This window comes from Molossus molossus, unplaced genomic scaffold (assembly GCF_014108415.1).
Source record: "Molossus molossus isolate mMolMol1 unplaced genomic scaffold, mMolMol1.p scaffold_m16_p_14, whole genome shotgun sequence".
Classification (NCBI taxonomy): domain Eukaryota; kingdom Metazoa; phylum Chordata; class Mammalia; order Chiroptera; family Molossidae; genus Molossus; species Molossus molossus.
In genome coordinates this window covers 25,840,166-25,864,509 of record NW_023425349.1, presented here as the reverse complement: position 1 = coordinate 25,864,509, position 24,344 = coordinate 25,840,166, and the positions used below count along the sequence as shown (strand labels likewise).

Below are 24,344 nucleotides of genomic sequence, written 5' to 3'. Positions count from 1 at the left end.
CAAACTGCAACCAAGGTACGTGCCCTTAGCGGGAACCGAACCCGGGTCTCTCTGTACCGCAGGCCGACGCTCCAACCGCTGAGCCAAACCGGCTAGGGCATCAGTGGGTTTTTTTTAACCCAACCAAATGTTCTGTTTGTTTACTACTAAGCATTTCTGAGTGGGATAATTCTTTTTTATTATTATTATTTTTTAATTTATTTATCTTATTTTCTATTAATTTATTTTTGTTACAGATGTTTCTTTTTTCCCCATTGACACCCTCCTTCCCATCCCCCGCAACCTGTCCCCAGCTTTGTTGTCCATGTCCGTTGGTTATGCATACATGCATGTAAGTTCTATGATTTATCTCTTCCCACCCCACCCCCCCTCTTCTGAGGGTTGTCAGTCTGTCCCTATGTCCACGTATCTGGATCTACCCTGTTCCTCAGACTGTTATGTTCATTATATTCCACATATAAGTGAGAGCATATGATATTTGGCTTTCTCTGCTTGGCTTGTTTCGCTTAGGATAATACTCTCCAGGTCCCTCCATGTTGTCTCAACGGATAAGATATCTTTCTTCCTTACTGCTGCATAATACTCCATTGCGTATATGTACCACAGCTTTTTTATCCATTTGTATACTAATGGACATTTAGGCTGTTTCCAGATCGTAGCTATTGTAAATAGTGCTACTATAAACATGGGGGTACATATATTCTTTCTGATTGGTGTTTCAGGCTTCTTAGGGTATATTCCTAGAAGTGGGATCATTGGGTTAAATGGCAATTCAATTTTTAATTTTTTCAGGTAACACCATAGTGTTTTCCATAGTGGCTGTACCAGTCTGCATTCCCACCAGCAGTGTACTAGACTCCCCTTTTCTCCACACCCTCTCCAACACTTGTTATCTGATGATTTGTTGATGGCAGCCATTCTAACAGGTGTGAGGTGATACCTCATTGTTGTTTTAATTTGCATCTCTCTGATGATTAGTGATGTTGAGCATTTCTTCATATATCTCTTAACCATTTGTATGTCCTGTTTGGACGGGTGTCTATTTAGTTCATCTGCCCATTTTTTAATTGGGTTCTTTGTCTTCCTTTTGTTGAGCTGTATGAGCACTCTATATATATTGGAAATTAACCCCTTATCTGATATATCATTGGCAATTATGCTCTCCCATACAGTGGGTTCCCTTTCCATTTTGATGGTTATTTCTTTTGCTGTGCAGAAGCTTTTTAGTTTGATGTAGTCCCATGTGTTCACTTTTTCCTTTGTTTCTGTTGCCTTAGGTGATGTATCAGTGAAAATTCTGCTGCATATGATGTCTGAAATTTTGTTGCCTACATTTTCTTCTAGAATTTTTATGGATTCACGAGTCACATTTAAGTCTTTTATCCATTTTGAGTTTATTCTTGTGTATGGTGTAAGTTGATAGTCTAGTTCCATTTTTTTACATGTAGCTGTCCAATTTTCCCAACACCATTTATTAAAGAGACTGTCTTTACTTCATTGTATGCTCTTGCCACCTTTGTCAAATATTAATTGAACATAATGTCTTGGGTCAATTTCCGGGTTCTCTGTTCTATTCCATTGGTCTATATGCCTGTTCTTGTGCCAGTACCAGGCTGTTTTGATTACACTAGCTTTGTAGTATAACCTGATAGCCAGTATTGTGATCCCACCTAACTTTGTCATTCTTTTTCAAGATTGCTGTGGCTATTCTAGGTCTTTTTTGGTTCCATATTAACTTTTGAAGTATTTTGTCTAGTTCTGTGAAGTATGTCATTGATATTTTGATGGGGATTGCATTGGGTAGTATGGACATTTTAATGATGTTAATTCTTCCAATCCATGAACAAGATATGTGCTTCCACTTTTTTTATATCTTCCTCTATTTCTTTTTTTCAATGTCCTGTAGTTTTCTGCAAGTAGGTCCTTTACTTTTTTGGTTAAGTTTATTCCTAGGTATCTTAATTTTTTTGCCGTGATGATAAATGGGATTGTTTTTTGGTTTTTTTTATCCTCACCCGAGGACATTTTTCCATTTTTTGTTCAGATAGAGCGGGAGGGAGAGAGAGGAAGAGAGAGAGAGGGAAACATCGATGTGAAGGGACACATCAAGTGGCTGCCACCCGCACGACCGACCAGGGCAGGGGACAAACTGCAACCGAGGTACGTGCCCTTAGCGGGAACCGAACCCGGGTCTCTCTCTACCGCAGGCCGACACTCCAACCACTGAGCCAAACCGGCCAGGGCGGGATTGTTTTTTAGTTTCTCTTTCTGTGAGTTCATCATTGGTGTATAAGAATGCTGTTGATTTATTGATGTTAATTTTGTATCCTGCTACTTTGCCAAATTCATTTATTAAGTCTAGTAGATTTTTGATGGAGTCTTTAGGGTTTTCTATATACAATATCATGTCATCTGCGAATAATGACAGTTTCACTTCCTCCTTTCCAATTTGGATCCCTTTTATTTTTTCCTCATGTCTGATTGCTGTGGCTAAGACTTCCAGTACTATGTTAAATAAGAGTGGTGAAAGTGAGCATCCCTGTCTTGTTCCTGTTCTTTTTTTTTTTTTTTATATCCTCACCTGAGGACATTTTTTTTCTTTTTTGTTCAGATAGAGTGAGAGTGAGAGAGAGAGAGAGAAACATCGACGTGGAAGGGACACATCGAGTGGCTGCCACCCACACAACCCAACCAGGGCCGGGGAAAAACTGCAACCGAAGTACATGCCCTTAGCGGGAACCGAACCCGGGTCTCTCTGGACCGCAGGTCGACGCTCTAACCGCTGAGCCAAACTGGCCAGGGCTTGTTCTTGTTCTTAAGGGAAATGCTTTTAGTTTTGCCCATTGAGTATGATCTTGGCTGTAGGTCTTTCATATATGGCCTTTATTATGTCGAGATATGATGCCTCTATTCCCACATTGCTCAGAATTTTTATCAGAAATGGGTGCTGGATTTTTGTCAAATGTTTTTTCAGCATCTATTGATATGATCGTGTGGTTTTTATCTTTCATTTTGTTTATGTGGTGTATTACATTTATTGATTTGCGAATATTGTACCAGCCTTGCATCTCTGGGATGAATCCCAGTTGGTTATGGTGAATAAATTTTTTTGATGTATTGCTGGTTCCGATTTGCTAGTATTTTGTTAAGGATTTTGGCATTTATGTTCATCTGGGATATTGGCCTATCGTTTTCTTTGTTTGTAGTGTCTTTTTCTGGTTTTGAATTAGAATTATGCTGCCTCATAAAATGAGTTTGGAAGTCTTCCTTCTTCTTGAATTTTTTGAAATAGTTTGAAGAGAATGGGTGTTAGTTCTTCTTTGAATATTCAGTAAAACTCCCCCGTGAAGCCGTCTGGGCCTGGGCTTTTGTTTGCTGGGAGAGTCTTGATTACATCTTCAATTTTCTTAGTTGTTGTTGGTCTGTTCAAGTTTTCTATTTCTTCCCTGTCCAGTTTTGGGAGACTGTTGTTTCTAGAAATTTGTCCATTTCACTTGGATTGTTGATTTTGTTGCCATATAATTGTTTATAGCATTTGTTAACGATCCTTTGTATTTCTGTGGTGTCAGTTGTTACTTTTCCTCTTTCATTTTTTATTTTGTTTATTTGAGTCCTCTCTCTTTGTTTCTTGGTGAGTCTAGCTAAGGGTCCATCAATCTTGTTTATCTTTTCGAAAAACCAGCTCTTTGTTTCATTGATCCTTTGAATTGGGTTTTTTTTTTTTTTTTTTGTCTCTATGTTATTTATTTCTGCTGTGATCTTTACTATTTCCTTCCTTCTACTTGCTCCAGGGCAAAACACATTCTACTTTAGATACCAAAGGATTGTTTTTCAGTGTTTGCTTTAGAAATTTATGAAGTAATTTTAACAAATCTCACAAATATTTGCTGAACAGTTCCCCGTGTCTATTTCTTCAGTACTTTTACACATCTCTACTTGGGCTGTCTTGCTTAACCAGAGTTCAGTGACAGCAAGGGCTCTCTTTACCTCGCTTAGAATCTCAGGTACTTTGTGTAGTGCACAGTTTGTCAAAACTGTGTCAGTATTTGCTCGAAGAACCAATGGGTCTTATCTGAAGAGCATTCTTTGAAAACCAAGTAACTTCTTAGTTTAATTGACCGTCACCATTTTGTAGTACATTTTTCAATATTGTCAAACCATGGCTATAAAAATCTGGTGTATCAAGGAAAGATTCATAGCATTAGGGAATACCGTTATTACATTACTCTGGATCTTTAGGGAAGCTTTGTAGCTCTGTCTTAATGAGGAGAAAGTCATGCACACACCTCAGTATAAAAAGAGGACAGGGAGCATTGTCCTTGCCTTTATTTTTAAATATATATATTTTTGTTATTGATTTTTTTAGAGAGAGATAGAAACATTGATGTGAGATAAACACATAGATCAGCTGCTTCCTTCACTCCACCCACAGGGATTGAGCCCACAACCCAGGCATGTGGTCTGACCAAGCATGGAACCGGGACCTCTCAGTCCATGGGCCCACTCTCAGTCCACTGAGCCACAATGGCCAGGCTGTCCTTCCCTTTAGATATCACTTGTGTATCTTCTGACCAACTGGATATTGGACCCTACTTCCATATTTGAGACCCAGTTGATTCTTTTTATCTTAAGTCCGGATTATTGCTATTGCCTCTCTGATCTTTTTCTGCCTTCCTAATTCTTGCTGCCCTGTCCATTTCTGTGAACTGGATTCACATCTGTTAGACCTTTTCTGATCAGATTGCTCCCTGCCTTGGGCCGCCCTGCCTGCCCTCTTACTTGATGCCCCTCAGTGATACCTGATCTCACCTAATTGGTTTTAACAAATCACTTACAAAACTTGTCAAAACTGTGTGTTATTATCATACAAATACGTTTACTCAGCAACTGTAGCTTCCTTAGAAATGACATGGAAATATAGGATAAACTTTTTACAGTTTTATTTCCTAAAAAATACATACCCACAGTAGAGCATATCAAACTCACTTGGAAGGGCCTAGGTTTAGCTCTCAGGGCTCACAGTGAATGTGGAGTCCACCACATAATTGCCTGTACAAAGAGATATTACAGGAGTTCTTTTGTTTGTTTTCATCTGTGATGTGCAAAATGTAGAAAGATGCTACATTTTTCAAAATGTAGTGAAGATATTAACGAAACATTCTTCTTCCCTAACTTTAGGATATGAATATAAGACAAACATGAGGTAGATGTCAGTTGTGGTCTGACTTAGAATTTTTTGTTTTGTATACTCTATTACTATATTAAAAATTATAATTCTGCCTTCTACATTATTAACATCGTGTAATGTGAATGTCATTATAAACATACATATTTACACCCTTTTAAAATTAAAAAACTATTGTGGAAAAATTTAAACCTTCGTTGCATTTATTTTTAGAATTTTTTATTTTTTTGTATGCATCTAAGATCGGCTGGTATCATATTCTTTCTGTGTGAAGAACTTTCTTTAAACATTTTTTGTAACTTTGGTTTGCTGCTTATAAATACTCTTAGGTTTTGTTTGTCTGAAAAAGTCTTCATTTCTGAGAGACATTTTCTCTGGGTATGGGATTCTGGGTGAATAGTGTTTTGTTTTGTTTTTAATTCTTTCAGTAATTGAAAGAGGTCATTCCATGTTTGTTTGTTTGTTTTGCTTTGTATAGTTTCTGACAAGAAGTGTGCTTAATTTTTGTGTCTCTGTACGTAATGTATCTTTTCTCCCCTTTTGCTGCCATCAAGTTGATCTCTTTATCTTTGATTCAACATTTTGGATATAATATTTGTAAGGTGTGTGTGTGTGTGTGTGTGTGTGTATGCGTGCGTGTTTGCGTGTGCATGTGAGTGCATGTGTGTGTGTGCACACTCTGTTTCATGCATGTGTGCTAATCCTGTTTATATTAATCCTTCTTGGGATTTTCTCTGAGCTTCTTGGGTCTGTACTTTGATTTATTTTATTATTTTGGAAAATTCTCAGTCATTATTTTATCTAATATTCCTTCTGCCCCATTCTATCTTCTCCTTCGGAATTCTAATTGCACATATATTAAATGATTTGGCATTGTCCTTTAATTCTTGGATGCTCTGTTCTGGATTTTAAATTTTTACTTTTTTTGCTTTGTGTTTCACTTTGGATAATTTCTATTGACCTATCCTTGAGTTATCGATTCTGTCCTTGGCTGTGTTTAGTCTACTGATGAGCCTGACCATGCATTCTTTGTCTCTGTTATCATGTTTTTTATTTCAACATTTCCTTAACTCTCACAATTTCCATCTTTTTACCAGAGTTTGAGGACTCAGGCTTCAGAAATACATTCTCCACTTATTTTCTCTGAACCTGGGTTTTATCTTTTAGAAAGTAAAAAAGGGGGGATATATAATAATAACTAACAGAATTGTTTTGAGGATCAAATGAGGTTCTTTGGGTAAGTCTCTTCTTTCCCTGTCCCCAGGCTTAGTGGCTGTCATTGAAAGGCTTGGACTGTGTCATTACTTTAGTCCTGTTTAGTTCCTAAATTGTAGGATTCTGTGAAGCTAACAGAACCTATTATTTATTGACAGCCTGTATTAATCTCATGTAGAATCTGAGAAAGGGGTACAAATCACATTTAAAAATGTGTTTGCAAAACATTTTACTTTTGCTAGGTATGTGTGGATTTTAAGAAAAGGTAGCATTAAATCCAGTTGCCATTTGGTTAAATTTGTTAAAGAATCATTAAAATTTTTCAACTGTTGGGTTTCCTGACTTGTTTGAGAAATTTTATGGTTCATAAAACATCTCACTTTCTTTGCCTGTGCCTGTAGGATTACAAATTATTGGATAAGCCCCCAAATTTTGCAATGTGAGAAAAAAAATGGAGGTTTTGCTTTTTACTGCCTTGTGCAAATGAATGATATTCTCATCAGATTTGGCTTCACAATCAGACTTGGGTTCAAATTCTGGTTGCACAGCTGTGAAGTCTTGGGCTGATCATTTAACCTTTGAGCCTGACTTTCTGTATCTGTGAAATAGGGCTGCCACCTACATCAGAGAGCTGTTTTGAAGGTAGAATACATAATGTATGTAAAGCTTTGGGTATAGTGCCTCGTTAGTAGTGATCTAACTGATAGCATTAGAACAGTAGCTAAAATGAAATTTGCCACCATTAAGTCAAATTTTGTGTAAACACAAGGGGAAAGGCAAGTTTTATATGCTTTTTATCCCTTTTACGGGAAAGGTCCACCTCATAGAAGGATAGTTTAAAAATAGGGAGAAGGCTAACTGAAAAGTGAATAATATTTATGAATAAGACTCTACTAGCCAAGAATTAGTGACAGGTGCTCACATTTAATCCTCAGAGCAGCCCTATGAAGTAAGCTGCCTCTGCTCTGAGAAGCTTTTCTTTCTCTGAGTGCGGGTTCCCGCCCCTCCTTTGTGTTCTTACACTCACCTTGTCCTCTGTCACAGTCTTTTCTATGGAACCCCTCTCCCCTCTCCATTTCTCATCCGCACTGAAAGGTTTTCTGTGGATTTGGCCCAGAAGTGGCCCACAGTAAGTTGAATTGAATTGCTGTGATGTTGAATCTTGGTGCTTTTTCTGGTCAAGGCTGAAGTCCCACTTTCTTCGTTATAGATGAAAATTATTAAAGTATTGAAAACCAAATGTTGGTTTGAGGTAAAAATATTAAGAAAATAGTTGTGGATAAAGAAATCAATCTGAGCCCTGGCCGGTTTGGCTCAGCGGTTAGAGTGTCGGCTTGCGGTCCTGAGAGACCCGGGTTCGGTTCCCGCTAAGGGCACGTACCTCGGTTGCAGTTTGTCCCCGGCCCTGGTCGGTTGTGCGGGTGGCAACCACTCGATGTGTCCCTTCACATCGATGTTTCTCTCTCTCTGTTCCTCTCTCTCCCTCCCACTCTACCTGAACAAAAAAAAAAAAGAAATCAATCTGAGCCCCCCCCCCCCATACATACTGTTTGTTAAGATAAATACAGTATTTTAAAGTAGCTGTTGCTCTGGAAATTACCTTTGAGTAAATATTATGCATTTCAAAGAGGTGTCCAAATTCTGTGTTTCTAAGTAATTTTACTGTAATGGGTATTATTCAAGATTGAAATTGTTTAATACAAAGAAACATTCTTTATTCATACTGTAAGCAACGTCATCCAAAACACAGCCCATAATGTAGGCATTCTTATTTGAATAACACAGGAATAATGTCAGATTATTTTTGCAGTTTTTTTTGTCATAACAAAAATTTTCACAAAATTGCATTCCTGATCTCAGACTGGAGTTTAGAGTTGGAGGGAACCTACAAGATCCAATCTAATTCCTTCCTGCCACCCAGAGCTATGAAGCAATTTATCTGAAGTCACACAGCTGACTAATGACAGAGCCAGGGAGAGAACAGAGTCTCTAATCCATTTGCCATAGTGTTACATTCCTCGGGGAAAAAACTGCCTACTCACTCTTGGCTTTCAACGCGAGAGTCTTGGGGTAAGGTTTTTTTCCATGACTGGTGTTCTTTTGTTTTCCTGTGTGGGTGTCTGGGAGCCTGCTATCAAGGGTGGTGTTTTTTTTGTTGTTGAACAATTTGACCATGTAAGGCACTAAACAAGGAAAAGGCATTTGTCTAGTTAGCACTTAAGGGATCAGGAAGAAGTGGTTGGAGCTCAAATTCTCTGCCCTCAGTATTGACAGGTAGGTATTTTAAGGTTGAGTTTCTTAACCTGGAGTCTAAATTCCCAAAATATTTATGAAAATTAAGAAAATAAATGCTTACTTCCCAAGAAATGCATCCGTAGCTTTCATCAAGTTAGCAAAGGGTACCTAATTAAAAACTAGTGTTTTTAGAGGGAGGGAGAGCTAAGCACACCTGGTGGAGGACCGGTCTCCAACTCTTGCACTCTGACTTCTAATTACACTCGAGGGCTTGCTTATCTCCAGCCCCTTACTCTTGGGCTTCTTCCTACTGACAAGCCTTCCCCAGGTGGCTTCCTGGACCTTGTCCTAGAAGCCAATGGAGGCCTCAACCTTTTTTTTGCAGGAGCTTTTCCTGTAGGTGTTCCAAGGTGACTTTCTATCTCCCTTTTCCACTTACTGCTTCCAAGAAAGGGTATGAGACGCAGGGATTTTTGTTCGTTAGAGAGCTCAAGAGTGTTCTTTCAGTTACATTCTAGGTAAAAGTAATCTGTGAGCTGATTTGAGAACCTAAGACAGTTGCTATAAGAAAAAAAATATAAGCCCTGGCTGGGTGGCTCAGTTGGTTGGAGTGTCTTCCTGTACATCAAAAAGTTGTGGGTTCAATTCCCAATCAGGGCATATGCCTGGGTTGTGGGTCAACTCCTGGTTGGGGCATGTGTGAGAGGCAGCCGATCGATGTTTCTCTCTCACATTGATGTCTCTCTCTCTCTGTCATCCTTCTTCCCTCTGAACATGTCCGTATCCTTGGTTGATAAACCAAAGAACTTGTATACATATATGCAAGACCAGTGGACATAGACAATAATGTGGTGAAGGCAGGGGTGGGAGTCGGGAGTGGGGAGGAGGGGGTTAATGGGGGGAAAAGAAGGGACATCTGTAATGCTGTCAACAGTAGAGATAAATAAATAAAATAAAATGGAGAAAAAATAAATAGAAAGAAAAAAGTATAATCAGAATTCCAAGCTAATACTTTGCAAATTAACTTTTAGAATGTCTCTGGTTCTTTAGTTAGGCAGCTCTGTGTTTGAAATAGAAACTCTTGACATTTTCCAGAAACAGATTGAAAATTTATGGATGGTGATTTCAGAGTTGCCCAGATCTGTCTGCAAAGTTGTCTTAATTTAGTTTTTTCTCCCTTGAATTTTATAAGACTTAGAAGAAATCTACCTCTGAATAGGAATTCATTTTAATGGGCTTCCTTCCTAGGAAAGAACATATAGAAAGCACATTCTAAATTTTCAAATCTAGCATCTGGGCACACTAAGAAAAAGTTACCACTAAGACTAAAGTGGGCAGAATGTGTTCACTTGTTTTAGTCATATTAAAAACCCCATACTGAGCCCTGGCTGGTTTGGTTCAGCAGTTAGAGTGTTGGCCCACGGACCAATGAGTCGCAGGTTCGATTCTGGCTAAGGGCACGTACCTCGGTTGCGATTCATCCCTGGCCCTGGTTGGGGTCGTGCGGAAGGCAGCCACTCGATGTGTCCCTTTCACATTGATGTTTCTGTCTCGCTCTTCCTCTCTCTCCCGCCCACTGTATCTGAACAAAAGTGGAAAAATGTCCTCAAAGTGGAAAAGTATCCTCGGGTGGGGATAAAAAAAACTAATAAACCCCATACTGAGTACCTATCTTGGACACTCAGGCACTGTGTTAGATGCTGAGGAATGAGAAGTGGTCTCTTCCCTTGCGAAGCTCATGATCTGCTGGGGACACAGCTCAGCAAATAACAGTTCAGCATGCTCATAGTCCGCTAGAGGTAACAGAAGAGCATTGATAACAGTACTCTGCCTGGCCAGGAAGAGGGGTGGGAATGAGAGTAACCTTTACAGAAAGGTGACAGATAATGAAGTTACGTCTTAAGATTCAGTAGAAACTTATCAGGCGAAGAAGGGATCTAGGGCCCTGGCTAGTGTGGCTCAGTTGATTGAGATTCATCTGATTTACCAAAAGGTCACCGGTTGATTCCAGTCAGTGCTCATATGGGAAGCAACCAATCAATGTTTCTCTCCCCCTCCCCCCTTTCCTTTTTGCTTCCTCTCTTTCTAAAATCAATAAAAACTTCTTTTTTAAAAGAAAAATAAGGGATCTAGGTATAAATGGTAGGTTTGTGCTTTCCTAATTTTAATTAAATTTAACATTTACCATTTCCTTATTTTATATTTTCAATTAGAGCTCCAAACGAGAATGGAAGCCACTGGAGGATCGTAGCTGCACAGACATACCATGGCTGCTGCTTTTTATCCTCTTCTGCATTGGGATGGTAAGGAAACTCACAGATGACCAGAACCTGAACTCATGATCCAAGGGAGTGATGCGGAGTTGGTTAAAGAGGGAGGTTGTTATTTATTTATTTTTTTTATTCCTCCTGAATTGCTTATATAACTGGAGGTCATAGGATACCACAGAAGCAAGTTATTTTTCTGCCATACTATTTACTGGTACTATCTGGTATCCCTCGAATATGAATATATATATATAAGAAATACAGAAAAACTGGCTGAGAAGCAAAGTTGATTGGAATGTCATCCTGATATGCCAAGGTTGTAGGTTTGATCCCTGATCAGGGCACATATAAGAAACAACCAATGAATGCATAAATAAGTGGAGCAACAAAGCAGTGTTTCTCTCTCTCTCTTTTCCTTCCTCTCTCTCTCTAAAAATCAATTAAAAAAACATCAAAATTTAAGGAGCAGGTGGAACTATATGACTAGTGATCATTTCAAAAAGCCAGATCATTTTTTTTAATCCTCACCTGTTGTTATTGATTTTTAGAGAGAGCGGAAGAGAAAGAAACATCAATCAGTTGCCCTGACCAGGGATTGAACCTGCAACCTTTTGGTGCATGTGACGACGCTCCAACAAACTGAGCCACCTGGCCAGGGCAGAAAGCCAGATCATTTGACATAAATTTCTGTGAACTCTGATCTTGATGGGGTGGAGAGCAGAACACTGACCATGGAGTCAAGGATCCTAAGTATTTATCCAACCCAGTTACACAAACCTGATGGTTATTTTTGTGCCAGATTTCCTCTCAGGCACTCAATGTTCCTTTGTAGAAAATTAGAGGTTTTGCTAGGTGGTATCTACAGTGCTTCCAGTTTTGACATTTTTTAAAGTTCTTCCTAGATTGGGGGGCGGCAGCTGTTTGCTCACTGCTTCTTCCTCCTTCTGTCCACTCCAGGCCCCTGCTGCCTGCTGTGTCTACTATCATGAATGGCATCTCTCAGTTGGGTATAGATGTTGCAGGAGCAGAGTCCCTGGTACAAAGGTTGGGAGTGTCCTTATCCAAGGTTGCAAACCGACCCTGCCCTGCAGTCGTTTCTGGTATAGACTTCAGGGACTTTAGAGTCACTGCCTGTGTGCTGGGCTGGAAAAAAGGTAGGAAACAGCTGTGATAGGGCTAACTGATGTTTAGAGCTAGAAAAGACTTGGAAATCCTCATCTGGTCTGTCACCCTCGTTTTGCAAATTCAGAACATCAGATCCAGAGGTGGATGTGGCCACGCCAAGGCCGCACTGCTAGTTAATGGCAGAGCTGGGAGCAGAGCCCCAGTCTCATCACTTCAAGCCGGCGCTCCTTCTGCCGCCAGGTTCCTGCTTCCCCAGGGGACTGTGCACACAGAATTGCTCTCTTTCAGAGTCTTTATGACTCAAAACACAATTATGCTACCTCAGGCAGCCTTTCTACTCTTATGTGTAGTATTTTAACCCCCACTTCTCCATGCCTTTTATAGAGGTTCTTCAGGAAAATTTTATTCTGTGTCTCTCTGTAACTACCCACCTCTCAAATGCCATGTGAGAATCACAGAAAAACCCTAATCGTGGCTACTAGGCCTAATTGTAGGTACCAGTTCTGCCCCTTGAACCAAGAAAAAGAAAGTAGTAAATTTTAATGAGATATAATAAATCCCACAAAATAAAGAGTATTCATTTTATTTTATTTTATTTATTGTTATTTTAAAAATTCTCACCCGAGGGTATTTTTCCATTTATTTTCAGATAGAGCAGGGGTGGCGGGGTGGGGAGAGAAACATCAGTGTGAGAGAGACATTTGATTGGTTGCCTCCTGAAAGGAATATTCATTTAATTTTTTTTTTTCTTTATTGATTTTTTAGAGAGAGAGATAGAAACATCGATGCGAGAGAAGGATTGGGTGCCTCCTGCATGCCCCCCACTGGGGATTGGGCCCACAGCCTGGGCCTGTACCCTGACCGGGAATTGAATTGACGACCTCTTGGTGCATGGGTTGACGTCCAACCACTGAGCCACACCAGCCAGGCCAAGGAGTATTCATTTTAAAGATAATAGACAGCTCTATTTCAGCAAACTTAGGATATTTAGAATAGTCAAAATACAATTTCCGAACATAGGACTTACAAGATAGTGTTCAAGAGTCTACTTAGTTTAATGGAGTGGCAACCGAAATGTGCAGCATACATGAATATGCATGGAGACTGTGGAAAGAGTCTCTGCGAACAGAATTAGTCCCCAGCCTCTCACTACCCTTGAATTTGACTCTGGGACAAATAGCAGCTGACCTTTCAAAATTATGTTTGTAAAAACATGTACCTGCCACCCTTTGTAAAAACATATACCTGCCACCCAAGGTGCTTTTGATTTTCTGTGCTAAAATAAAAAGTTCAGGAACGTGCAATCATGAATGTTAATTGGCTGCCTTGGGACTTGAGAGTAAGGAGCTATTTGTTTACTGAAATGGTTTAATGCAATGTTGACTTTAATGCGATGAAAATTAAGACCCACTGTGTGTACTTTTCTTTTTTTCTTTATTGATTTTAGAGACATAGGAAGGAAGAGGAGAGAGAGATGGAAACATCGATGAGAGAGAACATCAATTGGCCGCCTCCTGCCTGCCCCCCACTGGGGATCAGGCCCACAACCTGGGCATGTGCCCTGACCAGGAATTGATCCGGTGACCTCCTTGTGCATGGGTCGACGCTCAACCGCTGAGCCACACTGGTGGGCCACTGTGTGTACTTTTAAATGCAGGCATACATAGAGTTATTTGTTTTGGAATGATTCTTTTAATGGATTACTATCTTCATGGAGTTGAGCTAACATCAAATTTTACCATGTGAAATTGGAAAAATCTCTAAGTTCTGTTGCCCACCCTTCTGGCAAAACAGTAATTCCAAGTTTGTCTTCTGAATATTTATTTTATATGTTTTTTCAAGTTTTTTTTTTTTCTTCTTTTGGATTTCATTCTGTTATTACTTTAAAGAGAACAGTTAACAAACATTGAGAATTAACTTATGCTCCAGGCTTTCATGGATGTATTTATCTCATTAAATTCTCCCAATTATCCTGAGATAGGTTTTATCCCCAGTTTACAGACCAGGTATAGTGAGGCTAAATATTAGCTTGTCTAAGAATATACTGATGGTGATAAATGGCAAAGATAGAGTAGGACCTGGAACTTTCTGCCTACCTTCTTTTCACATTGAGGCCCAGCAGCTGCTTCCTGTAGAGACTTCTTTCTTGGTCATCTAATATTCAAACCATGTCTTTCTTCACTACCTTACTTGCAGCTCTTTGCTCACTCCGTGATGACTACGCTCCAACTCTGAAATATTTTAAAATCTTATCATCTTTCACTCATCTTCTCCGTTAAGTATTTTTATTTATACATGTTCATTTTTTTTTCATAAATATTTGTACTTCTCTTTCATTTCTCCCCTTACTTTTAGGGTTTTTCCATGCCTTGAACTGTCTAGAACGTTGGGTATTTTTCGAAGTAAATTTTTATCGGCCTTCTTGGGAGCTATCACCATCCTCATGAACTTTCATCAGTATGTTGAAATTATTGGACATATGCTTACCCTGCTCTAAAAAATTACGTGTAGCATGTTTACTTCTGGATGTTTATTTTTTCATTAAAGTAGTAAAAAATGGTTTTCAACCCAATCAGCTGGGATCTTTTAAAAAGTACTGGTTCCTGGGCCCTACCTCAGTGACTCTGATTTAATCTCTGTGATTCTAATGCTCAGCCAGGGTTGAGACCCACCTGTTGTAGGCACTGATAAACCTCTGAAGGGTTTTGAGCAAGAAATGATAAGACTGGATTTAGAAAGGTAGCCCTGGTAGTCAATGTTAAAGATGCTTGTAAAGCCATTGTAAAGGGGGAGGAGATTTCAGGCAGAACACTATGGTAGCTGATGCAGTAGTTCAGATAAATCCAGATAAGAGGTGAAAAACCTGAACTAAGCAGAAGAGAGATTTTTAAAAGTAGGAATTAGAGTCATCACTGTTGCAGGCAAGTGAGAGACAGATAAAGGAGGGCTGAGGGACTCTTGTGTTAGAAGTTCAGGGTAGGGCTGCTTCAGGTCAAATCCTACATTATCTCCTCATAGGTTCTAAACTGCAGCTTCTATACACAGGAAGGGACAAGAATGGGATGGATAAACAAAGTACTTTATTAGTAGCTGAGCACATACCTGATTATATCCAATAAAGTACTCCATTGTAAAAATGACTTGTGGACTAAAGCTGGGGCTACAGCACCTTCCCATCTTGGATGGTCTAACTTTATTCTGTCTCAAGGAGAACATGTGAGAAGAGGAGAGAAAAGGTCCATTTGGACCAAATCAGCCCAGATCAACTTACCATAAAAAGGCAGGAAAGAGCCTTGACTAGGTGGCTCAGTTGGTTAGAGCATTGTCCTGTACACCAAAAGTTTGCAGGTTTTATTCCTGGTCTGGACACATACCTAGGTGGCAGGTTTGATCCCCGGTCTGGGCATGTATGGGAGGCAACCGATTGATATTTCTCTTTCTTGTCAATGACTCTCTCTCTCAGATCAATAAACATATCCTCAGGTGAGGATAAAAAATACATAAAAATTTTTAAAAAGGCAGGAAAGAGAAGAGGCATGGTAGATGTTTACCATGGAAAATGGAAGCTACAAAGCATCCCCTGAAACTTACCCCTGATATTGCTGCTTACTATGTACTAGGTACTATCCTTTGCACTTGACACAGAAGCGTATTAAATTTTCAGAACTGCTCTGTGAAGTAGACATTATCATCATCATTCCTGTTTTACACACAAGGGAACAGAGGCATCAAGCTATGTTAAATAACTTGTCTAGATTACACAGTGGCGACACTGAACGCAGGAGAGAAGAGGAATAAGGTGAGTCTTTAAGAGATCATCCCTTTCTGTTGTCTGGAACTGGGAACAAAAGACAGAGTTGTTGGGAACATGGACCTGTAGGACACACCTCACCTGCTAGGAAAATGTGGTCCAGTCAACATTTCAGACTCTGAGCAAATAATTGAGCATTACCACTTCCTCTAGTAGAGTTAGGAAGCTAGGGTGTTGGCGGAAGCATGGAGAGAGAACTGAAACATCCTCTCTGTACCTTGCATGTATAGTCTAGTAAATAATGATGCTCCAAAAGGAGATAGGATATATGTGGGAAAGGGGAATGGTTTGGCGAAAGGAGAAGTGAGAAGGTGACTTTGACACATATGTATGGGGAAGGAGAAGCAATTGGAAATGCAGAGTTGGAATTTTGGAGAATGATCTGGACTACAGCTAGATTTAGGAGACATCATTGCATAGTTTGTCCCTTCAGACTGCTTTCAAGGACCTTTCTTATTTTATAGCATGAGTCTAGTTCCCAGAGCATAGTATTTCTACCTCATTAACTATTGTTGGTAGCAGCACAAAGTGAGAGACTCAAAGGCTCACCGCAGTGTTTTGTCACCTGTATGATGGTCTGTGCTTTGCCAGGACCATGGAGTAGGAAGAACAGCATGCCTAAAACTGCCTGAAGGTTACCTGTTCCAAATAACTACCTACTTTCTTTAAATCATGTTTTTTTTTCCTTTAAAAAAGTTGTGGTAAAATATACATAACATAAAATCTACCATTTTAACTATTTTTAAGCATACAGCTTAGTTAAATCCATTTTGCTTTTAATCTACTCTTGTTTGTTTGTTTTTCCCCCTCAGTCACTGTAGTGGACCAGATGGGTTTATACTTACTTCTCTCTGCAAGTATACCCTGAAAAAAAAATTTATTTTGTACCTACTTTCCCTTATAATTATAAAACTGTAGAAGAGGAAATGGCTTTTGAGATTAATCTAGTCCAATCCTTGTTGCAGGTGAGGAAACTGAGGCTCAGAAAATTATTTTTTCTTTATTGATTTTTAGAGACAGAGGAAGGGAGAGAGAGAGAAACATCGATGAGAGAGAACATCAACTGGACGCCTCCTGCATGCCCACCGCTGGGGATTGGGCCCACAACCTGGGCATGTGCCCTGACCAGGAATCGAACCGGTGACATCTTGGTTTATGTGTTGACTCTCAACCAGTGAGCCACACCAGCCAGGCAGAGGCTCAGAGAATTTAGTGGCTCACCCAGGGTTATAAGGAGTATTTGCAGGAGAGCTGGGTTTAGTTTCTAGTAGTCTTTGTGGGGTTTTTTCTTTGTCTTTTTTTATTGCTTAAGCTGCTCACAAAACTGAGTCTCCTTGATTGTGCTCCCTCACACCCCATTATTTTCTTCTCTTTTGAGACATTTCAGTTTTTCGAGGGTAAACTTCATGTATTATAGCCATTTTGTACCTTGCATGACATCTTGCATTTGGGCATAATAAATGCTTATTGAGTGGATATGTCCTAACTTTCCATCATTATTGTCTTCCATTCTTCTCTTTCCTAGAGTAGTGTACCCTATTTAACTTTAAAGAAATCCATAAAATTCACAGATTGGCAAGCATTTTAAATTCATTTTTTGTTTGTTTCTTTGCATAAACAATACTTCTGCATCAGGCACTCTAATCCTACCCTGTCTGCTGGATCTGATAGTGTTCCTTGTCTCAGGGTTCTCAGGAGGAACAAGGCAAATGTTATTCCAAGGTTTGGCAAACTGATTATTAGATTGATGCCAAACATAGACTGAGATAAGGGATGTATAGAGCAAAAGGAGGTAGTATTTGAGAGGGGAAAAGAATCTGATACAATTTCATTAATACCTTTTTATTTTGAAACATTTTGCCACATTTATACTCCAGGCTGCCTCTACCCCTCATGTTTTTGTTGACTTGTGTTTCAGAACTAAACTAAGGCTTTCTACCTTGCTCATTTGCACAGTAAAAGCTCCAGATAGGAAATTCAACATGCTTGTGAAATAAAATATGTCTCCCTCTCTCTCTCTCTCTCTCTCTCTCTCTCTAATAATGAATGAAACTAAGCTCTTTAGTTGAACTAACCCCTGAAAAATGAAGGGACAATGAGCACAGTTCATTATTTAGCAGACTGTCTTTCTCCCACCCAGCAATAGGTACTTAGGAGTCACCAGGTCTTGGCTGTGACCCACCATCCCTATGCCTTCTTACAATTTGAGTTACCTCCTATTTGTGATTAGATCTGTCTGCTTCTCTCTCTCTGAAAACAGTAGTTCTTAAAGCACTTCAATAACTCAGTCATTTTAAGATTTTAGCCATGGTTTTCTCTTCCGTACTAATAGGCTTACTTTCTCTCTAGTGATTGCTCCCTGTTATAGTATTATGAAAGCTTCCCTCATCCCCCGTATCATTTGCTTTATTAATGTGATTTCCTTCTGTTAAATGCCTGCCCCCACCATACCCCCACCCTCTGTAGAGCCATTAAATGATTGAGTGTGTTCTGTAAAGTTTCTCACCCTGTTTTAATTTCATGTACCATATATATCTTTTTCTCATAGGAAACTATATTGCTTCCTGCATTTGGATTTCAGGATTTTTAAAAAAGAGATTGTATTTTTAATTATATTTGGCCTAGTCCCCCATTATCAATGCTTGTACCATATGGGAAGTCCCTGGGATAGCAGTCATGTTTTTTTTTTATTTTATTATCTTGCAGTTCTCCATCCTTTTCCCCTGAAGCTTCTTACCCTTTGTACTCTGATTCTTTTGGAAGGTACTAAGAAGTTTACATAGCCTATGTGACAATATGTCAGTGTTCTATTTTACCATATATCTCTGTGATGTTTATCATTTATACTCTGCCTACATCTCAAAGGGATGTGAGGTGGCTTATGATAAAAAATAAATAAAAAAATACAAAATCCACATGTCCAACAGTATTGTTAAAAATAGCCAGGAAGGGAAATCAGAAATCATTTAAAGGGATCTTCAACACAAAGTACTTATCAAGCCTAAGAAGAAAATTCCTATGAAAAGTGAAAGAAGAACATAACCTTTTAATTATGCAGAGGATTTGCTATTTTAGACAAGTAGTGAAAGAAGATTGTGATTGTGGTCTGAATATTTCTGTGTGGTAACAAAATTACTGACAATATTTCTCACTTTTATCCCCCAAGAAATTTTTGTACTAAAATAGAGAACTGAAGGGGTTTTTGGTTAGTCCCCAATTACCGGTGTCGACCTCTTTAATCTGACTTACACAAATTGACCACTAACAGCTACCAGGTATTGATTACCTGCCATGTACCAGACCAGTCAGGGGCTAGATGTGCATTATCACAGTTAGTTCTCATCATTGGACTGTGAAATAGGTATGACAGTAGTTCCCCCGTATTCATAGGGATACCTGCCAGGACCCTCGGTGGATACCAAAATCATGGAGAGTACTGCACCCTACATGGACTATGTTTTTTCCTATACATACCGTTTCCCTGAAAGGAAGCACTTTGTGGCTTCTCTTGGCCACACCCGATTTGCCAGCGTCACCACTCTGGCACTTTGGCGCCATTATTAAGCAAAATAAGGGTAACTTGAGCACAAGCACTATGATGCACCATGTTCTCATTTCTAATAACAATAATTGCTAATATTTATTTAACTCTTACTTTGTGCCACGCAGAAATCGTATCACTTTCCTGGATTATTTCATTTAACCTTTACAGCAGCCTTATGAGTTACCATTATCTCCATTTTATAGGTCAGTAAATTGAGGCACAAAGAGTTAAAGTAACTTGGCAAGGATCAGAGAGCAAAGAGTAGCAAATCAGGGATGGTCTCTACTGAGTCTACTTTCTGACAAAGTGTAGTTTCTACCAGCTAGAGCTATACTCTCTACTTGACCCACCCAACCCTGCCCCTTACTTTTCTTACCTGAATGATAAAAATAGAGGTTATTTAGGGAAAAAAAAAGTTTGTTTGCCTTCTTAGGAAAGCATGTTTAAGAGGGAAATACTTTTCTCTGAGGAATTACATATGAGTATACTTCTTACAGCCGTAGGCCAGAGATCTACCAGGGCTGCTTAGTACTACTCATGATACTTGGTTATAATGGGTAAACAGTGATAATCTCTGTCTTCATTAGCCACTTAAATAAAGATAATAAGCCGTGGCCCGTTTGGTTCAGTGGTTAGAGCATCAGGCAATTTCTGGTCAAGGGCACATACCTGGGTTGTAGGTTCAATCCCTAGCCCTGGTCAGGGTCTCACATCGATGTTTCTCTCTCCCTCCCTACCTCTCTCTCTTCCACTCTACCTAAAAATCAATGGAAACATATCCTCGGGTGAGGATTAACAAAAGTAAATAAATCAAGGCAACAAAAACCAAAGCTGGTAATGATCAAGTTGCAAGAATATTTCTTAATCCTAATCTTTTCTCCCAATTCAGCCATCAGTGGTGATTCGCCTTACTGTCTGTTCTATGCCTGCGGTGGAGTGTAGGCTTTTACTGCTTTCTTTTGGTCAGTGTACTTGACTTAGCCAGCACAGTGCGGTTCTGCAGCACCCACCATTTGCCTTGGCACTGTGATGAAGCATGTTCCCATGGAATGAAGTGGCCTTTGTGGCACATGGACCCAGTGCCTCACTCTCTTGACTCTCCAGTATTAAGGGCGTGGCAGTGCTTCATGGTGTAATTCCTTGGCTTGTATATAGCTGTATTGCAGGAAGCAAACAGAAGTGTTGTGTGCACTGAAGCAATAATAATTCAAAATCCACATACGTATTGTTCTTTGATTTTTTTCCCTTTCATCCACTGCTGTTGTTTTTATAATAGGACTCCCTTGCAACCAAATAAAACTTAAAAAAAAAAATGAAGAAAGCTGGGTTTGATTCTATGCTCTGATCTTTACTAGCTTCTGTGGCCTTGGAAACCTTATTTAACCTCTCTGGGCCTCAGTTTCCTCATCACAAGGATTAGCTATAATGTATGGTAAGCACCCAGTACAGAGCCTGGCATAGAGCAGATGTTCAATACAGAGAAGCTGCTATTATTATTATAAAATACAAAGACAATCTTATGATGTAAAACTTAGAGATTTGTGTTGTTATGGTAGTAAATAGTGTTTCCCTGGGGACTTCTTTGTGCTGCTCAAGTGAAATCCGAGGGAAACAGTGGAATAGTGTTTGCAACAAGGAAAGAGGTCTTTGTTCCCTTCAACAGACAAAAGAAGTCATTATCGTATCAAGTAGTGACTGTTGCTATTGAAATGGTTTATTTGTATGTTTTTTTCTCTTTTTTCCTCTAGGGATTTATTTGTGGCTTTTCAGTAGCAACAGGTGCAGCAGCGAGACTAGTGTCAGGATACGACAGCTATGGAAATATCTGTGGGCAGAAAAATGCAAAGTTGGAATCAATACCAAACAGTGGCATGGACCACACCCAACGGAAGTGAGTAGAATGTTGCTGAATGATGAACACAATGGACACTTTGAAGTGTGTGGTGGTTGGGGGGTGGAGGGAGGATTCTGCTTTTCTTCCTGTTATAAAAATATCTTAATGAATATTATTTTTATGACTCCTGTTGATTTTTTATTTTTTTTTACTGTCCACTTGAATCATTCCTGGCCTATAAATACTTTTTCTAGAAAGTAAAATTAGTTGCCATGTTAAAATGGGGTACCTTGAGGTTTTTAGTGAGTAAAGGCTTGATTTGAAAGTTACTCTTATACTTTGTTTTTCCATTAGCTTTTAGATTGTACACAAAGTTTTTTTAACCCACAAAATAACATGATATTTTTCTTCCTACAATTATACTTGATCGGAGACAGAGGGATGATAATGGATTTTGAAACATTAAAGTTATAATGATACATTTTATAATGAATAATTTATAAGTACACATCAATCCAATTTTATAAAAGATGCATTCATTTTGTCAGACATTAAAATTTGTTTTGGGTTCTCAAGGTTCATCTTTTGGATTTCATGAAATTACTGATTTAACTGTCTTTTTTTCCTTCAAAAGAGTTATTATTTCCTTTTTAATGTCTCTGGGGAAAATATATTTTGTCAATCATATTTGTTTACACTGTATATTTATGCCCCCCTCAAACTTTATTAGATAGGTCTAATAAATAAAGACAGGACTTCAGAATTAACTAAACTAATTTTAAGGTAACAGGTTAATCAATTCAAGTAGTGAACTTTATGGGAAAGGCTAAGTAGATTAAAAACATTATTTTGGGTTTTATTTCTATTATGAAGCATTTTCCAGGATGTAATAACTATACTTATTATTAGATAAATCTGTTGGTTAAATGTGGGCCTCTACTGGATAGTATAAAATTAATTTGGTAATATTACAGATGTAAAGAAATCCAAATAATTAATCACATCTCAGAGATATTCCTCCATTTAATGAAGGAATAGTAAAGTTCAAATGAGTAAGATTTTAAATAATAATGAATATTTGTGTAGCACACCATAGTCAGCAGCCCTGATACCACTCTGAGGTGGGTGCAGCAGAGGCGTACAGATACTGAAATGACTTCCGAAAGCCTGGTGGGCAATGGAATGTCCACTGCACCTCTGACAGGGAGAAGTGAAAATCGGCTCTTAGAGGGTAATTTGAAGGATTGTTTTGTTTATCCTTTTTTATTGCCTCATGAAGCAAGACTACTACTGTTTTTTACTTTTACTTTTCATTTTGAAATAATTTTAGATTCATATAGAAGTTGCAAAAAAAAAGTACAGAGTTCCACATATCTTTTGATTTTGTAGCCAGTGTCCATGCTGTCAAATATTGTTTAACTTTTAATGCTGTTGACATGTACCAAACATAAAATATTGCCTTTTGGATCATTGAGGAGATGGGAGGAAAGGGGCTCGAATCCTCCAGGTCTGCTGCTCACATGAGGTTGTAATGGTTTCTATGGCTCCCTTTATAACTTGCTGATGACTCCAAGCATATTCTCACCATAGGTTTGCGTAAATGTCACTCTTCACACTTAACCTAATGGAGGTTCATTTGGTCAATTTTTAATTTCAGATCCTTGGAGTATTCTGTGTACATTTTGACCTCTACAAAGAGAGTCTGCTATTATTCCAAAAAAAAAAAGTGGTTTCTTTTCCCTGAATACTTAGCATAGTCAAGAACCGTTTGTGGATAGCTGTAGGGGAAATTGTTTCTGAAGTACAGACATGCTCTACCTCATGGATTCATGTTTAAAATTTATTTTTAATCTCCACTTGCCTCTTCTCTACATATGAGCATTTTAGTGCTGACCCATCTAAGTATTTTCATCTCTAAACGGTAATTTTTGAAAAAATGAATGGCACATTTTGAACATATGTTTCTCGGGTAAGTCTATTTGGATTTGAAAAGAGGCAGAAAAAATCTTTATGTTTATTACTTTTATTTCATCCTCTTCTTTCTTTCTGCTAAATGCATTGGTTTTCTCCTTTTTCACTCATTTCCTTGTACATCTTTGGCTTTATTATGAATACCAGGCCCTTCCATGGCTATAGAATTATTTTTACACCTGTTTTGTCTGCTATAACCACAACTTGACCTTGATCACTTTCTCCTATCCCTCATCCTCAGCCCCAAGTACCTAGTACTTACGAAGACCTTCATACATATTTTTTGAAGAAGTTAATGAACGAATCCTCTAAATTCTAAAACAAAACTCTTTCTTGCCTTCATGAATATTGTTTTCTCTATCAAAAAAAAAATTCTCCCATTCTTCATATGGCTAAATTATATTCATCTCTCAGTTCTCAGTGTACAGTCGGCCCTGGTTTATCGCAGTTAATCATTTCCAGACTCTACCGCATAAATGAATTTCCGCGAAGTAGGATTCTTTATTTATACACAGTCGCCCTCGCCACTTCACGCTTCGATCCTTGTGGCTTCACCCTATCACGGTTTTTTCGAGGGACAACTGTAAATGTTACTTCCTAAAAAAGGTGTTTTTTTATTTCACAATTTAAATCAAGTACTTAAAAATATTCTCTTGCCCTGGCCGGTTTGGCTCAGCAGTTAGAGTGTCACCCAGGACCGAAGAGTTGTGGGTTTGATTCTGGTCAGGGGCACGCACCTCAGTTGTGGATCAGTCCCCAGCCCTGGTCAGGGTCATGCGGGAGGCAGCCAATTGATGTGTCTCTCTCACATCAATGTTTCTCTCTCTCTCTTCCTCCCACTCTATCTGAAGATAAATGGAAAAATATTCTCTGGTGAGGATTTAAAAAAATGTATTTTTCTCTTGCCCTGGCCGGTGTGGCTCAGTTGGTTGAGCATCATCCCATGCACCAAAAAGTGGCTAGTTCAATTCCCAGTCAGGGCACATACCGAGTTTGTGGGTTCAATCCCTGGTCAGGGTGCATGCGGGAGGCAACCAAGCGATGTTTCTCTCATGTCAATGTTTCTTTCTCTCTAAAATCAGTAAAATATATTAAAAAATAAAATAAAAATACTCTCTCATTGTGTCCTGTAATATGTGTAATTATACATTTATTTT

At 38.9% G+C, this 24,344-nt stretch overlaps 1 protein-coding gene across 8 annotated transcripts in view; it reads left to right on the top strand.

The window, feature by feature from the left end:
- Positions 1-24,344, top strand: part of SLC44A1 (solute carrier family 44 member 1) — a 171,142-nt gene that overhangs the window by 32,583 nt on the left and 114,215 nt on the right. For all 8 annotated transcript variants that reach the window (XR_004959488.1, XM_036260915.1, XM_036260909.1 and 5 more), the window contains exons 2-3: positions 10,849-10,938; positions 21,131-21,273. Coding sequence is in view for 7 of the 8 variants with exons in the window: in XM_036260915.1 (XP_036116808.1) it covers positions 10,849-10,938; positions 21,131-21,273 (233 nt within the window). In the remaining variant the exon portion in view is untranslated. The remainder of the gene's footprint in view (positions 1-10,848; positions 10,939-21,130; positions 21,274-24,344) is intronic.